Raw genomic sequence first — 16,936 nt, forward strand, 5'->3', positions numbered from 1 at the left:
TTATCTCATTAACTATGCGTGATATCAAAATGTCCCAAGCAGAAATGGATTCTGTGCGAAAAAGTACTATAGAATCAATTGAGAAATGTTTGGTAGTGACCTTAATCAGACCGTTCTGGGTTTTGCCCTGTCTATTAGGCATCATCCACACTATTTTGTTTGCATTTTGTTTTAAATACAATACGATAGTAGGGAATATACGACACATTGCAAGGCAAGTCTTGTTCTTTACACCCAACACAGTGATCATTATGCCACCAAGCGCATGAGTTGACAAGTTGTCAAATGAACATTGTACACCCATGAGCATGTCAATGAAAAAAAAAAGGTGTAGTCAGGCGCATGATCAACGCTGCTATTTTAAATGCCACTAAATTATAACACCACTGACCAAGAAATGTGAAAGACGCATGAAATACACATCTACTTTGAAGGCGCAAAATATAACAATTGCCGACACCTTAGCAACGAGTCCCAGGCAACGACTGGTCTGCTTGAAGGAATGTCTTCAGGATTTAGTTATATAATCGAATATTATTACTATTATATTATTATTATTTTTTTTTTTTTGTCAGGCAATAGTGAAAACTAGATGTACCGCATAGCGGTACAAAATATGACCGCCGCTCAGTCCTGTACATCCGTTCCGCGAAAATAAATCACACTTCAATTTGTCTCCATATTTTACTACATCCCCCACTCTTGAAACTTTTGTGTATGCTTGTTTGGCATGCCTGAGAGTGTGTGTGCGGCTGCACAGAAAGTAGCCTACTGGTGCTGAAAAGGTGAATAGATTGTAGAATAGCCAAAGAAGATGTAGCATTGTTATAAAACCTTTAAAATCTCTAAACAATCACAAGTAGGGCAGTTCATCACAGTTCATCCATTGCAACTGGATTGATGAAAGGTCATTTACACTGTAGGCTACATTGTATTTGGGAAAAGCAAAAGGTATCAGCATAATGTTATTTATTTATTTATTTATTTATTTATTTTTTATGTATTTATAAACAAAAACATCTCTGTCAGTTCCATGCCGTTTTCAACAGTTATCAAAAACAAAGGTCATTTTTGGATGGATGGATTTTTTGTGAATGTTTCTTCTTCTACATAAGATTTTAGTCATCTTTAGTTCATGTAATACTTTATTGTCAATGCACAAATTAAGTAACAGTAGTCTGAAACGTTATTGTTAATGCACAAATTAAGTAACAGTAGTCTGAAACGAAATGCTGTTTTACATCTAACCAGTGGTGCAAATAACTGACATGTCCAAATGGGCCTTGATGAAATGCGTCGCTAGACTGTTCATACACATTTTAACGGGTTTAACATTTTAGGTCCATGGCTAGTCTGGCTTTCATCAGACCAAGCTCAATCTTTTAAGAAATCAAAAAATAAATAGCGGGCAGATCAGGCTGGGTTCACCCAGCCTAGTCCATAGGCACCCGATATTGTTTAATTTTCCGATTGAGATATCCATGCTCTGGCTATTCTAAATGCAAAATGCATCAGGGAGTTATGACAAAACTGTAACTAACAAACTAGATCCTAATAGAAAGCTGTTAGCTTCCCTAAGCTACAGGTAGGATTATAAGGTAGGCCTATTTACAACATAAATTGTCAATAGGCTATGCTGGCGACACAAATAAAATCTCCTTTGGAAACCAATGGCTTACGCCTTACAGTATCAAGCGGACTTAAACTGCCATATCGTGGCGAAAAGTTGTAATAACATCCACGCAGCTCCATGAGTCAAGGAAAGCGCGAATGAAGTAGCCACTTCTAAATGGGACCCACTACACAGTAGCTTAAGGTGTGTTGCTGAAGCAGCCATAATGAAATGAAGGTGTCATTGTTTAGATACTTCACACACACGTGCTTTTTAATTTCACAGACTACAACTACCAAGCTGGAATCAAAGCACATCGATTCTCCTCTCACACCCTGCACGCACTTAAAACAAAATAAACAGGCGTCTCAGTCTCACGCATGTATAGGCAAAACTGTATCAGACCGGTGTAACGTTGGTAAATCTTCCATTGCACAGAATGATTTTGTAGCACGTGCAATAAATGACAGTCGAAAGATACAGTGCTGCTATCAATTTGCTTGGTATAACCGCATTTTTAGTTTTCTACAAATGCAATCAATCAAATGGGCCTCCATCACTCAACCAATGCTAACGGTAACCTAGGTCCTTATTGATATTACAAGATTAACGTACCTGCAGTAAAAACCAAGCATGTCCGATAAACATCCTCACTTCATCCTCACTTACACTTCATGTGAACATCGTCCTGTCCTTATTAGATGTTCGCTGCGGTAAATTACAGTCCTTGTAGGAAGTGTCCATTATTTTTTCAACCCACTTTTAACTTCCAAAAAAATTACGTCTCACTGCAACGATGCGCCATCTAGTGGACAAACGACTACTTATCGCCAATACTGAAAATGCAGCCATGATGATGATGATGAATATTTTGGCTTTCTTTTGATCCTATTGAATTTGTAATTATGTATCGGCCGTTCTAATACCGATAGTATGTGGGTGCCTGTGTGTGTGCATGTTTATATGTGTGCACCGCCATTTACAGGCCAATGAGTGTACAGTCACTAAATGTACACATAACCTAATTTTTTTAGCCCCCCCCATGGATGAAATTCTACGAAACTTGGCATACCCCCAGACCCCCAGAGAATGCCAGGTCAATCATACACATAAAATTTGGTGCAGTTCTGAACATCTTAACTGAAGATAGGGGCGATTAAAGCAGAATAATATTGCATTTTCATTTTTGACCGGGGCGGGGGGGGGCAAATCACAAATGAGTGATTATGAGCCAGTTTGATGTGGGCCCTTGAGACCAACATACCATAAAAGATTCACAGAGAACTGTGTCTGCCCTACCCTCCTTTCGGGGGGTCCAGATCAAAACGAAAAACGATGGTTCCATGCTATCCATGTGGGGTTACATGCCCACCAAGTTTTGTGTACCCCGGTCTTTCAGTGTCCCGGGAATCCTTGTTGGTGTACGTCACTAAATGTACACATAAATTATTTTATTGTAAGGCCCCCCATGAACGAAAGTACACAAAACTTGGCATGCATTCAGAGGGTGTCATAATGATCCTACACTTTTAATTTCGTGCAGTTTTGACCTTGTCAGCCAGAGATATTGAGATGAAAACACCTAATTTTTTGCTTTTTAATTTTTAACTAGGTGGCGCTATACATGAAATAAGTGGTAATGGGATGGGTTGACATGCCCCCTTAAGACCAACATACAAAAAAAAGGTGGACCTCCTAGGCCCTACGGTTCTCGAGATATTCACAGAAAACTGTCTCCGGCCACCTACAGGCCAGTTGGTGTATAGTAACATAAATTAATTTATTGTGTGGCCCCCACATGAACGGAATTCCACAAAACTTGGCGTGCATACAGAGGGTGTCATAATGATCCTACACTTCCAATTTCGTGCAGTTTTGACTATGTTAGGTCACAGATACCTTCAATTACACCACCTCATTTTTACTTTTTTGTGTTTAATTAGGTGGCGCTATACATGAAATGAGTGGTTATGGAATGGGTTGACATGGCCCCTTGAGATCAACATACAAAAAAAAAAAGGTCCTCCTAAACCCTACGGTTTTCGAGATATTCACAGAAAACTGTGTCTGCCCTACCCTCCTTTGGGGGGTCCAATTCAGCGGGGGGGCTACAGATCAAAACGAAAAACGATGGTTCCATGCTATCCATGTGGGGTTACATGTCCACCAAGTTTCGTGTACCCCGGTCTTTCAGTGTCCCGGGAATCATTGACGGACATTTGGGCATGCGAAAAAGAAAAAAAAAAAAAAAATCTGACTAAACCTATATGACCGCCGCTTCGCTGCGCGGCGGTCATAATAAGACTTTGTTATGTCGTTGCCTATGAGTTCAAATACTAGGCAAGTGCAGATTCGTGCAGGCTATACTCTGCTTGTCACACACACATATTTTAGCAAAACAAGTTTTAGCGTAACCCTGCTGTTGCATACATGGTCTCGTGTGCAAGCAGATTCCTTCTGCAGAGATGCGCTCACTCGTCATCAAAATACCAATACGCTGTCTGATTTTGCTTGCTCTTAAAAAGCAATGGCAGATTGGTTAATGGATGTTACACCCAAAACACACCCATGACTAATTAAGAAACATAATAACAACTCTTCTGAACTATGTGTTTGGAGGAGAGATTTTTTGAAATAGCGAAAGTGAATTCAGACACGCCAGACACGCCCGCACACATCACACTTTAGACTATGTGCTTAGATCGCTAAAATAGAGCTCCTGAAGTTTGGATCACATGACCATTCACGCAACTCTCAGCATTGTGAAATGCAGAAGTTAACTGCACTATAGCGCAAAAGACAGCAAGGCCAGTAAGGCAGGGATCACATTGGCCAGCAGCAAGTGGCAGTGGCAAGCGTAATGCAACGCTCAGACCATAATAAGTTCTATCTCGTTCCTAAGCAACACAAACGGTTTGCCTAAGCTGACAATTGAATACGCTTAGGTTGCACTTTGAAAGTTGAACCATGTTCAATGCTCAGCTTGTTCAATGCTAGCGTTACGCCAGCGTTGTCGTAACGCTCGTATTTCGTTCTCCATGTTGCATTCACCGCTGGCAGGCTACTAGTGGAAGTTGAAGTGAGTCATGGAGAGTCAAGAAACATCAGACAAGTCCAATCAGGAAGGGAACATGGGCTTCTACGTCATGGTTTTCTTTTGATTTCTCATATCTCAGGTATGCCATGTCCAGTGGCATAGTCCAGTATTTCTTTCGAAATTGAAATGAAGTTGGACTACTGGACTATGTTTTTTTTTTTTTTTTTTTTAAACAGCGACGAAATTGTGAATTTCCAGAGTTACTCCACACTCGGCAATCGACTCCTACGGACTTTCCCCTAAAGATGCCAGCTGCAGCAGCAACATTTCCGGAAAGGTACTGGCTTGATGAAATTCATTCTGGACTCTCTATCCGACCACATAAAGACCTCGGGATACTTCGGTTTGGCTTTAGGGACCCTCTACTCACTACCACGTAAGTGTTTGGAACTGTAGAAGAGGTAAACTGGAACTGACTAAAAACGGTAAAATCGAACTTTCTCAAAACACATCCGAATGACATGATTTTGATGTCAACTCAACGTATGTACTCCCAATCATCCGTAAAAATTGATCTAAAGTGCATTTTACTCCAGATAATTCCTTTAAAAATGTGTAAGCCAAATGTAATGTAATGTACTTGCTTTACTAAAACCTCCGTGTGACTAGCAGAGTATACCCTACATGCATTCTGCACTCGCCTATTAACTTGAACTCAGGCAAAGTGAAACTAACTTCAACGTGGTCTCATAGTTAACGGCAAAACAGTTCTACACAGTTCTACGCGTGCGTGCGTGCGTGCGTGTGCATGCGTGCAGGGGCGTCATGCAAGACAAAATTCAGAGGGTGCACAATCAGGCAATTTTTTTCGTGGGGGGCTCATGTTAGAGGGGGGCCGGAGATTTCTCCCCCTGGAAATTTTGAAATTCTGGCTGCTAAACAATAAACATACCATTTCAATGCTGTTTGGAAGGGACAGAAATACCTTAACAGAGCAGGCAGCAACCCTCATCTATCTGAGGACTAAGCTAAAGTATCTATTTTGTAAGTTAATGTTAAACACATAGGTTGGTGAAAGAACTGTAAGCTCAAATTCAGCTCATTAAAGTGTAAGCTCATTAAAGCATGTTTAGACACACACATTTACACTTAGGCGTACTACACATGATTTTAAAAACAGTACCATTGCAGTTGTTATAATTTGATTGATATGTAACCTAAGAACAATCATACATTAAAAAAGTTGCTGAGGTCTGACTTTGTGGTGCTCAGAAATTAAATTAGTTTAATCTTAATCCATGTGATGAAGGACTTTGAGCGAAGTTTGACAGGTTTCAGTGCTGAGTAAGGTTAACACTAAATATTTGAATATTTTACTACTAGTAATATATTTTTCATTACCATTATGGCAAGCAATAGGCTAGGCCTACCTCATTTGTAAGTTGCTACCTGCAAATCATGAGCAAGTGACCTGATAACCTAAGTTATGAGCACATGAGAGAGACTATTATACTTTCTTGCCCTCTACATCACGGTCATAGCGATCCTATTTATATAAAACAACTTTAGGCCTCCTTTTAAAAGGGTATCCCTTTTCACTACATGGATTAGCTGCCACATACGTGAAGAGAACAAGTGGAGATTGAGAAACATCCAACGCAATGCCTTGGTAGGCCTAATGTTATTAGGTTGGATTTTGTAGTCACTGCAAATTTAACACCCTCGTTTCTATGAAACTGGAAACAATTGAACCAGGAGACTTTGCCAAATATTTGTAATATGTGTAAGGGTAGCCTAGGCTACGTTACACTGACACCATGTAGGCTAACATTAACGCAATGCTCTGAATTCGCGGCCAACATCAAATCCATAGTTCTAACTATTTGATCGCCAAGTCAAAATTTCCTGGTCAACCACAAATAAGTCCACTACTTTTTATTGCTTAGCTAGACTACTTAACCACTTCAACACCATTGACTGTATCTGTTTAAACTGTAACTGTAACAGTTCAACACAAGCAAAACATTGCGAGCTCAATGCGCGTGTGAGTTGTTACGGGTACGGTTTTGGTACGGTTTATTACACATCCAGAAAAATGCATTTGAGTCGTTATAGGCTCTGGCTTATTATGGAGCATAATAGGAACAAAGTTATGATCAAAAAAATTATCAGGGAGGAAAAATCCGAGGGGGCACGTGCCCCCTTTATTTCAATGGGCATGACGCCACTGCATGCGTGTGTATGTTTATGTGTGTGTGTGTGTGTGTGTGTGTGTGGCATGCGTGTGTGTGCGTGTGCGTGTGTGTGTGTGTGTGTGCGTGTGTGTGCGTGCGTGTGTGCATGCGTGTGTGTGCATGCGTGTGTATGTTTACTGTATGTGTGTGTGTGTCTGTGTGGCATGCATGTGTGTGTGTAGCTGATATGGCCCTCCATGAATGGAATTCCACGAAACTTGGCATGCATTTAGAGGGTTATAATAATCTTACAGTTCAAATTCTGTGCAGTTTTGAACCTATCAGCCAAAGATACCCGCGATTAAAATGTCTCGTTTTTGCCACTAGGTGGTGCTATACCTCAAATGAGTGGATATGGGATGTGTTGACATGGCCCCTGGAGACCCATGTACAAAAATCATTTGGTTATCCTAAGCCCCTACGGTTCTCGAGATATTCACAGAAAACTGCGTCCGGCCATCTACAGGCCGATTGGTGTAGTCATTAAATGTACACATATATTAATTTACTGTATGGCCCCCCCAGGAACGGAATTCCACGAATTGACACAAAATTACTGTAGAAAAAAAAAAAAACGGAAGAAAAAAACTCTGACTAAACCTATATGACCGCCGCTTCGCTTGTGCGCCAGTCATAATTACCACGCACCTGGGCGCAAGATTTAATAAAAGTGGAGCGCATGACATCACTGACTGGGTGTACGATATGAGAGAAAGTGGAATAGAACATTATGTCCAATATTCCAATATGTGGTTTAATGTTCTGCATTTCTCATTAGTGGGTCACTTTGATACTAAAAGTATGATTTTATGTAATGACTGTATGATATCTGTACTGTCCCTGTGTATATCTCTGTGTGACTGTATTTAGAGATAAGCAGGAATATTATGACTTTGCAGTGTTTCACTGTTCTGCATGGCTGCGTCAGTAGCTATCTGCTCCAGATTGCCAGGTTGCCACTAATCAGTGTAGTCCACGTAAAATGGGATGACCAACGCCATCTCCCATCAGCCTGGAAGGATACTTAAACCCTAACTATTTCCTTGTCTACTTAGAGCAGCAGATGGATCTTTAGGTGAAGTCATGCTGTCTCTCCCTTGATGCGCATCATTGTAAATAAACTCTGTTCCTGATTTTTCATACTATTGGTCTGACTGGGTCTCTATTAAATCTATGGTATCAAAATTACTACCGAGACTACTGAGGTTCTACCGAGATTGATAAGGATTATATTGATCTATTGAATTAAGGATTGTTCTTTTTACCAAGCTTACTGTGTGTGATCCCTCAGCCCGCTGGAAAGACGCGCTCACGGTGAGTAGTACGTTTTGTTCCTTTAAAGTGCTATTATGACTGCCATTTGGGCAAAGGGGGATTGCGTTGAGTAGAGCTCCTGTCTTAAAAATAAACAGTTTGGGTGGTAGTTTGTTGTAGCAGCTATCGGCCCATAAAGAAGGAACAAATTGTGTGCGCACACAGGTTGGGCTTACGTCAACGAATCTCCGGAGAGTTACAGATGATTTAAGTACGGGTCTGGGCGAGAGATCACAATCACTGGGTTTGCTAAATTGGACAATCTGTCAAATTTTGAGACCAGTCACTTTACGGTAACCAATCAGGAACATGAGTTTATGTCTCAACATGTACGTCTATGTATGTTTCTGACCTACGGGTTATGTGTATGTGTGCTTTGCAATTGTCTGCTACTCTCTGATTCTAACATGTCTGAGTGTCAACCTCTCCCTGCTTGAACTACTATTTGGCATAGTTTGTTCGGAGCTGCAAAGCTATTTGAATCTAAGAAAACTTCCGCCTCATCTGCGTTGTTAAGGGAAAGTTAACTTACTTGGCAGCCTTGTCTGTCTGTGGCAGCCACACATGGTCAGCAGCATTAGTTGGGCCAAAGTAAGATAAAGGTGGGGACACCTATTCAAAACATCCCAGTGCTGCTAACATTGTGTGTCAGCCAATCAAAAATACCACAAAATAATTAGAAGAAAGAATCCGTCTAAAAGTATAGGCTACATGTTATGTGTTGCAACTAAAGACTGAGTTCGTTTTTGTCTTTGTCTTCCCTCCTGTCAGTCGAGCCCGGTCTTTCAGTGTCCCGGGAATCCTTGTTGGTGTACGTCACTAAATGTACACATAAATTATTTTATTGTAAGGCCCCCCATGGACGAAAGTACACAAAACTTGGCATGCATTCGGAGGGTGTCATAATGATCCTACACTTTTAATTTCGTGTAGTTTTGACCTTGTCAGCCAGAGATATTGTGATGAAAAAACCTAATTTTTTGCTTTTTAATTTTTAACTAGGTGGCGCTATACATGAAATAAGTGGTAATGGGATGGGTTGACATGCCCCCTTAAGACCAACATACATAAAAAAGGTGGACCTCCTAGGCCCTACGGTTCTCGAGATATTCACAGAAAACTGTCTCCGGCCACCTACAGGCCAGTTGGTGTATAGTAACATAAATTCATTTATTGTGTGGCCCCCCATGAACGGAATTCCACAAAACTTGGCGTGCATACAGAGGGTGTCATAATGATCCTACATTTCCAATTTCGTGCAGTTTTGACTATGTTAGGTCACAGATACCTTCAATTACACCACCTCATTTTTACTTTTTTGTGTTTAACTAGGTGGCGCTATACATGAAATGAGTGGTTATGGAATGGGTTGACATGGCCCCTTGAGATCAATATACAAAAAAAAAATGGTTCTCCTAAACCCTACGGTTATCGAGATATTCACAGAAAACTGTGTCTGCCCTACCCTCCTTTCGGGGGGTCCAGTCCAGCGGGGGGGCTACAGATCAAAATGAAAAACGATGGTTCCATGCTATCCATGTGGGGTTACATGCCCACCAAGTTTCGTGTACCCCGGTCTTTCAGTGTCCCGGGAATCATTGACGGAAATGTGGGCATGCGAAAAAGAAAAAAAAAAAAAAAATATGACTAAACCTATGCTTCGCTGCGCGGCGGTCATAATTAAATTAAAAGTTAAAGATGAGGCGAGCAAATTAATCAGAAATTACCTGTGAAATTCAGACAACCTGAAATGAGAAGAGGCCCATTTTAATTATAAACCGTTCAAACATATCAGATCTGTAAATCTAAAAATAAATGTGGTCTGTCTTACCTTCTATCGCGTCTTCAAATTTTGTGCTATTCACTAACATGAATAGAGTCTTCTGATTCTGATTCTGACTCTGGCAGAGAATATTATACTATAGAGGGAGGGAGAGGAGGAAAATGGTTAGCAAAACTGTATGCACATAAGAATATATCTGGTATTCATTTTTCTATATAACATAATTTAATTGTAAATGTCAACATCTACCCCATATGGCTTGAACGTACACCAGTGGGTTCTCAAACTTTTCATGTCACAGGGGGTGGGGGTTGAGCAGGGGTGGAGTGAGACACTAAATATTACCCCCCCCCACCCCCCACCCCCCCACCACCCCACCACCAATTGTTTGGTTTGACGTGATTTCACTCATTCATTCACTCATTACTATGTCATGACAAACTTCACCCTTAGCTCATCTTCCATTTGCCCTGTTGTATATTGCCCATAATCTGGTTAACGCTTACAGTACATTTACTCACAACACTTCCTGGCAATCCGACTTGTCTTATGTTGTGTATCTATAACCTTTATTGTATGGGCATGTTGTACATCTACAGCCTTTTTTTCTTTAGTATTGGGACTCATAGACGGGCTGTGTGAAATGGACTGATTATGGACACTTGGGTGGGGCTGATGGGGTGATTGTGTGTGATGGACAATGATTATATGCACCTGTGGGGAGAGTGGGAAATTTGTGGCATTGGTTAATTAACCACTTGTCCTCACATGGAATACACAGACTGGAACAGGCGGGTAGGGACAGGCAGGCAGGCTCAGGACGACCATCCTTCGGGGCAAAGCAGGAACAATAATGGCAGACTTGGGCAGGACAGACAGATGGCTGGGCAGACTCAGGCAGGGCACAAGCAAACGAAGACTGGACAGACTCAGACACGACAGACTCAGACTTAGGGGCAGGGGAAGAGACAGGAACGAAGACAGAACAGTTACTGGGATGGTGACTGGGACTGTAACAGGGACAGTGACTGGAATGGTGACTGGAACAATAATGGGCATGGGGACGGGACTGGGAACAGAGACACAGATTGGAACAGAGACGGGCACGGTGGCTGGGACAGTGACGGGCACAGTGGGCGGGGTCGACTTGGAAGAACAACACCCCTCAGGGACAGGGGGAGGGTCAGACAGGGAAAGACGTTCACAAACAGGGGTCAACGGACACTCAGATGGACACCAAGAAACAGAGGTAGATAAGGATGAGGCCGGACAGACAGACACGGAGGTTGTGGGGGGCGGACAGACAGAGACTCGGCTGCGGGCACAAGAGCGGAACGGGCACCTCAGGGCTGGGCACAGGAGCCGTGGTGTCGGGCAACTGGACTGGCCGATGCTTGGAGCCACGTCTCCTTCTGTAGGGAGGCTTGAAGGCAAGCCTAGTTCCCCAGAAGAGAGACTCTTGAGGGACCTGGATAATGGTTGTATCAGGAGACTGGAACTCGGCAAGCTGGGGTTCTGGATGTGGAGTGGCTGGCTGGAGGAAAAGCTGGCCCACCCTAAGCCCCTGGCACACTGGCCCAAAGCCAGTCGACACAGGGGCAGGGTCAGGCCGGAAGCTAGCAGCCTCACTGGAGGGAACAAGAAGGGGCTGCAGGCTGTTACCCAGACCTGAAATCTGGTCTGCCAGGGCAGCCATACCTGGAACCTCCCGCAGCCAGGGCTAAGCCCTCTCCATTAAGGAACAAATGGCATGCCAGTGCTCCAGATCTGTGGATTCCACAAGCCTGTCTGCTGGGTCCATCTTTGGTCGGTTCATAGTTCCAACAAACACGTTTTATTGACTAACGATTCTTACTAACTTACAAACAAAGAGGACTTTGACAGTACTAACAGAGAGACGAACCGACAAAGGACAGAGGAACAGGGGGGTAGAAATACACAGACTAATTAACAGAAAGACAGAGGACTGGACGAGACCAACAAGACAATAACTGGGAACAGGTCTGAGCAGAAACGGAGGGAAACTAACGAGACAGGAAGTGCAGACCATATAAGGAGATGGGCGGGGACAAAGACAGATGACAGACAGGCAAACACAGAGCACATGGGGAACAGCCAAAGCAAACAAAGAAAGGAGGCTGTAATGTGTAGCGCAATCTGATCATCTTGTGTGTGTTGAACCATGATTTGTAGTGCTGTTCTGTATCAATATTAAATGAGTATAAGTATATATACTCTTTTGATCCCATGAGGGAAATTTGGTCTCTGCATTTATCCCAATCTGTGAATTAGTGAAACATTCATCACACAGTGAACACACACTAATCCCGGCGCAGTAAGCTGCCTGCAACAACAGCGGCGCTCGGGTAGCAGTGAGGGGTTAGGTGCCTTGCTCAAGGGCACTTCAGCCGTGCCTACTGGTCGGGGTTCGAACCGGCAACCCTCCGGTACTTGTAACCGGAGGGTTGCCGTTTCAAACCCCGACCAGTAGGAACGGCTGAAGTGCCCTTGAGCAAGGCACTTACAGTACAGTAACGGCTCACTGCTCCCCAAGCGCCGCTGTAGCAGGCAGCTCACTGCGTCGGAATTAGTGTGTGCTTCACCTCACTGTGTGTTCACTGTGTGCTGAGTGTGCTTCACTAATTAATGGATTGGGATAAATCCAAATTTCCCTCACGGGATCAAAAGAGTATATACTTATATACTTATACTATATATTTTCAAGTTGGGAGCATTTGTTGATTTAACTTCATTATTTGAGTTCTTCATTGTCAAGTTCAAATTACTCAAAAAAGCTAGTGAAATCTGTTGCCTTGTTTTTTTAAGTAAGCGCAGAGAGGTTTTTTTTACAGTGAGTTGGGTTGAGTGACAACTCCGTTACTGTCATCCAATAAGGATCATCTATAAGGGTGTGTCCTTGTGAATGTTTGCACTGATGATGGTCTTCACTGGGTACCACTCTGATCATTTCTTTATTATAAGTACACATAATTAAATCAGCAGTGTTTGGTGTTCATCCTGACTGCAGTACTTCACGTTGGAACTACCGTACCCACCCAGCCTTGGTTCACGGCGCAACACCCAATTGACTCACACATCAGTCAACAGTTATGAAATGTAGAAGCATTTTAATACCACCTAGCCAGATATTGTGTCCAAGTCAGTACCGATTGTTCTTTTATAACTGACTGACTTTTATCTTCACAGTTTATCACAATTTTTACTTTTTAAATACAAAATTGACATGTTTATACTTAAAAAAATATATATTTTGTTGTAAAAATCAACATTGGATTATTTGATCACAATCCAGGTCAAAAAAACAAAGTAGCTATAGAAGGCAGCCATCTTGCAAAATGGTGGCCATATTGTTTTTTTCTGCGTGGCTACCAGGCTTTTTGGAAAAAGTAGGTCAAGAAGAAAATGTGTGCCAAATTTGATGCTTGTATCAAAGTGAACGATTGTTCCACTAATCTGCTGCACTATTCCAAACATAGTTCAAACAAGCTTGAGGACAGTGGCATCTCAACTTCCCCACTCTATTATTATGATTATGATTATTATTATTGAGCACACAATTCTAAAGAAATTATAACATAGCTTACCTTCTCGCCAACAAGGCAGTGGTAAATCAACTCTTCTGTTTGAGTATATGTTTTATGGCAAGAACTGTTTGGACAGTCCTTGTTCAAACAGTTGCTTTTCTCAAGAGCTTGAAGAAGATATTTACAGCTAATCTGGAAAAAAAAATCATAGTGTAAGTCTATAAGCCTCATGTCTATTAGCCTCAAAGTACATTTCTAAACAGTTGCAGAGAGGCATGTCACCTTTTCATCACAGTTGACTGGAATCTCCAGTTGATAATCATTTGGGATGTTTTTAACCTGAAAATGTAATTGGACAATAAAGACATATAAGACACAAAGTAGAATAATTAAAAGACAGAGGGCCAGATGTACTAACGCTTTTGCGCCCACTTCAGGCGTATTTGTTTCGCAATGTGCGTTTAAAATCATTGCGAGGTATGTACAAACAGGCCGCAATGATGTAAAAGCGCAAACTGCCTGTCGCGGGAGCTGACAGCATTCATGGGAGGATCCAGGGGAAAGTGGGAGTTTAGTGTAAAAAGATGGGAGGGGAAGAGTAAAGAGCGCCTAATTATTTATTCCGCGGTATGTACAAAGACTGCTCCTGAAAGCGCACGTCTATTCTGCGCCTAAATACTTCCGCCTTGTAAAAGTAAGTGTTAATCCAAATTGCAGTTCAATGCGTCAATAAGAGAACCTTTCAAAGACAACAGAATCGCTATTTAGAGCACCAGTTTTTGTGGTGAAAGTATGTGTACTACCAAAAGCAACCACAACTTTCGTTGGCCTTTCTGATGTCTTACTTTTACTTTCACTTTCACGTACTTCACTTAAACTTTCCTACTTGCTAGATTTGACCAATCTTCCATAGCCTACGTGCACAAGTAGTTTGAGTAGAACTAGATCTTCATTATCTCCCTGCTTGTTTGTCATCATATCATGGTATTATTTCATGATTGCATGATCGCTAAACGTTTGATTCTTTTTAATGTTGTCATCAGTTAACTTCATTCAACTGTGCTTGTAGGCTATGTAGGCGCTGCCATTCAGTTGTGGACGTTTGTAAATTGCGTTTATGGGTGGAGAAAGGCAGAGAAAGGCGCAGTTTACACTAAAGATTGAACGATTGATAAATACGACGGAAACTTGGGTCTGACAGCGATCGCAATCTGCGATGTGTCCATGTCGCTGATAACGCTACGTTCGCAAATGTACGTACATCTGGCCCAGAGTGCATCTGATTAACAGGACGTGTATTTATCCATTTTCAGCATCTGAGAACAGTTTGGTCTTAAATCTAGATTTGAAAGGTTTTGATGTCATCCAGAAGTTGGTTCCAGAGCATGTTTAGTTCTAACGGCAGGTTTTACCAACAAGTATTTGGTCTTGATGGTGTGTACTTCTGAAGCATGACTGATATGTAATTAGTTTCCATTCCATGACGTGATTTATAAACAAGCAGTATTGCTTCAAATGTCAAAGGCACTTAAGTATTGAAGTAATATAGACAGTTCTTTGAATTTTCGTAAATAGGTCTCAATTAGGCTTGCACATCTGGTTACTGCAATTTTACTCCATTTCCTTTGCCAAACTGTTCAAGCTTTGTCAGGTTGGAAGGGGATCAGGTGTGAACAGCCTTTTTAAAGTTCAGCCACAGATTTTCTATAGGATTGAGGTCTGGGCTTTGACTCGGCCACTCCAAAACATTCACTTTGCTGTCTTTAAACCTTTTCAGTGTAGTTTTCGCTCTATGCTTCGGCTCATTGTCTTGCTTTGAAGTAAATCTTCTCCTTAGTCATAGTTCTCTTGCAGACTGAATCAGATTGTCCTCCAGGGTTTCCATATACAGTGCATACGGAAAGTATTCACAGCGCTTCACTTTTTCCACATTTTGTTGTAACAGCCTTATTCCAAAATGGTTTTTAAAAAAAAATCCTCAAAATTCTACACACAATACCCCATGATGACAACATGAAAAAAGTTTTTTTAAAATGTTTGCAAATTTATTAGAAATAAAGAACGAAACTATAATATGTACATAAGTATTCACAGCCTTTGCTCAATACTTTGTTGTGGCACCTTTGGCAGCAATTACAGCTTCTACAGTCTTTTGGAATATGAAGCCAAAAGCTTGGCACACCTATCTTTGGCCAGTTTCGCCCATTCCTCTTTACAGAGCTCCATCAGGTGGTGTTTGGTGTTTTAAGTCCCCAACATCGTCTTCCAGGCAGCGCTGCATGGAAGGCACTATAGGGTAAGGCAAGGGTTGGGATTAGGGTTAAGGTTAGAGTTAGGTGCCTTGAAGTCGACTGTTGCAGCGCTGCCTTGAAGTTGACGGCGAAAGTTTAAAACACCATCGAGCCCATCAGGTTGGATGGGGAGCATTGGTGCACAGCTATTTTCAGATCCCTCCAGAGATGGGATTCAAGTTTGGGCTCTGGCCGGGCCACTCTAGGACATTCACAGAGTTGTGCTGAAACCACTCCTTCGATATTTTGGCTGTGGGCTTAGGGTCGTTATCCTGTTGAACCATCGCCCCAGTCTGAGGTCTGGAGCAGATTTTCTTCCAGGATGTCTGTACATTGCTGCATTCATCTTTCCCTCAATCCTGACTAGTCTCCCTGTTCCTGCCGCTGAAAAATATCCCCATAGCATGATGCTGCAACCACTTGGCCAGGTGATTAGCGGTGCCTGGTGTCCCCCAAACATCACGCTTGGCATTCACGCCAAAGTGTTCGATCTTTGTCTCATCAGACCAGAGAATTTTGTTTCTTACAAGTTTTTTTAATCAGGACAGCAGTTTTCAGATTACATTATGTTCTTACATAATTGCAAAAGGGTTCTCGACTGTTGTTTAAAGAAATGGCTCATCTTTAATGCAATATCTACATTGCCTATTATCAGCAACCATTCATCCAATGTTGCAAAGGCACATTTTGTTTACTAATCTGATATCATTGTAAAAGGCTAACTGAGAAAACATTGGAGAACCCTTTTGCAATTATGTAAGCATGTAAGCAAAAACGTTGTTACGTGGAGAAGACCCAGACGAGTCGAAACATTTTAATTAAAACATTCGGGATCTAGACTCATATGTAGACATTCCCTTTTTTGTTTAACACTGCCCTGCTGAGAAAAAAAACAGCCTGACCAGCTCAAGGTGGCCACCCTATGATGGTTGACCAGCTAGACCGGCAAAACTCTTGCGAAAACATACTTTCAGCTGGTTTACCCAGCTTACGATGGTAATTCAGCTGATTTTGCTTGTCGCCCCACCTCAAGCTTGTCATTTTAGCTGGTGTTGCTGGTCTTACATTGCTGGTTTAACTGGCCAGGCCAGTTTATATTGGTAATTCTAGCACACCAGCA

At 42.0% G+C, this 16,936-nt stretch overlaps 1 protein-coding gene across 1 annotated transcript in view; it reads right to left on the reverse strand.

Annotated features, from left to right (window-relative positions):
- The window catches only part of LOC121705284 (cell wall integrity and stress response component 3-like), a 58,288-nt gene that overhangs the window by 9,226 nt on the left and 32,126 nt on the right, over positions 1 to 16,936 (reverse strand). Inside the window, exons 4-7 of the mRNA XM_042086181.1 lie at positions 13,808 to 13,864; positions 13,586 to 13,717; positions 10,029 to 10,116; positions 9,925 to 9,942 (exon numbers count right to left, since the gene is read on the reverse strand). Coding sequence (XP_041942115.1) covers positions 9,925 to 9,942; positions 10,029 to 10,116; positions 13,586 to 13,717; positions 13,808 to 13,864 — 295 coding nt within the window. The remainder of the gene's footprint in view (positions 1 to 9,924; positions 9,943 to 10,028; positions 10,117 to 13,585; positions 13,718 to 13,807; positions 13,865 to 16,936) is intronic.

Source organism: Alosa sapidissima, chromosome 3 (assembly GCF_018492685.1).
Source record: "Alosa sapidissima isolate fAloSap1 chromosome 3, fAloSap1.pri, whole genome shotgun sequence".
In the NCBI taxonomy this organism is placed as follows: Eukaryota; Metazoa; Chordata; class Actinopteri; order Clupeiformes; family Clupeidae; genus Alosa; species Alosa sapidissima.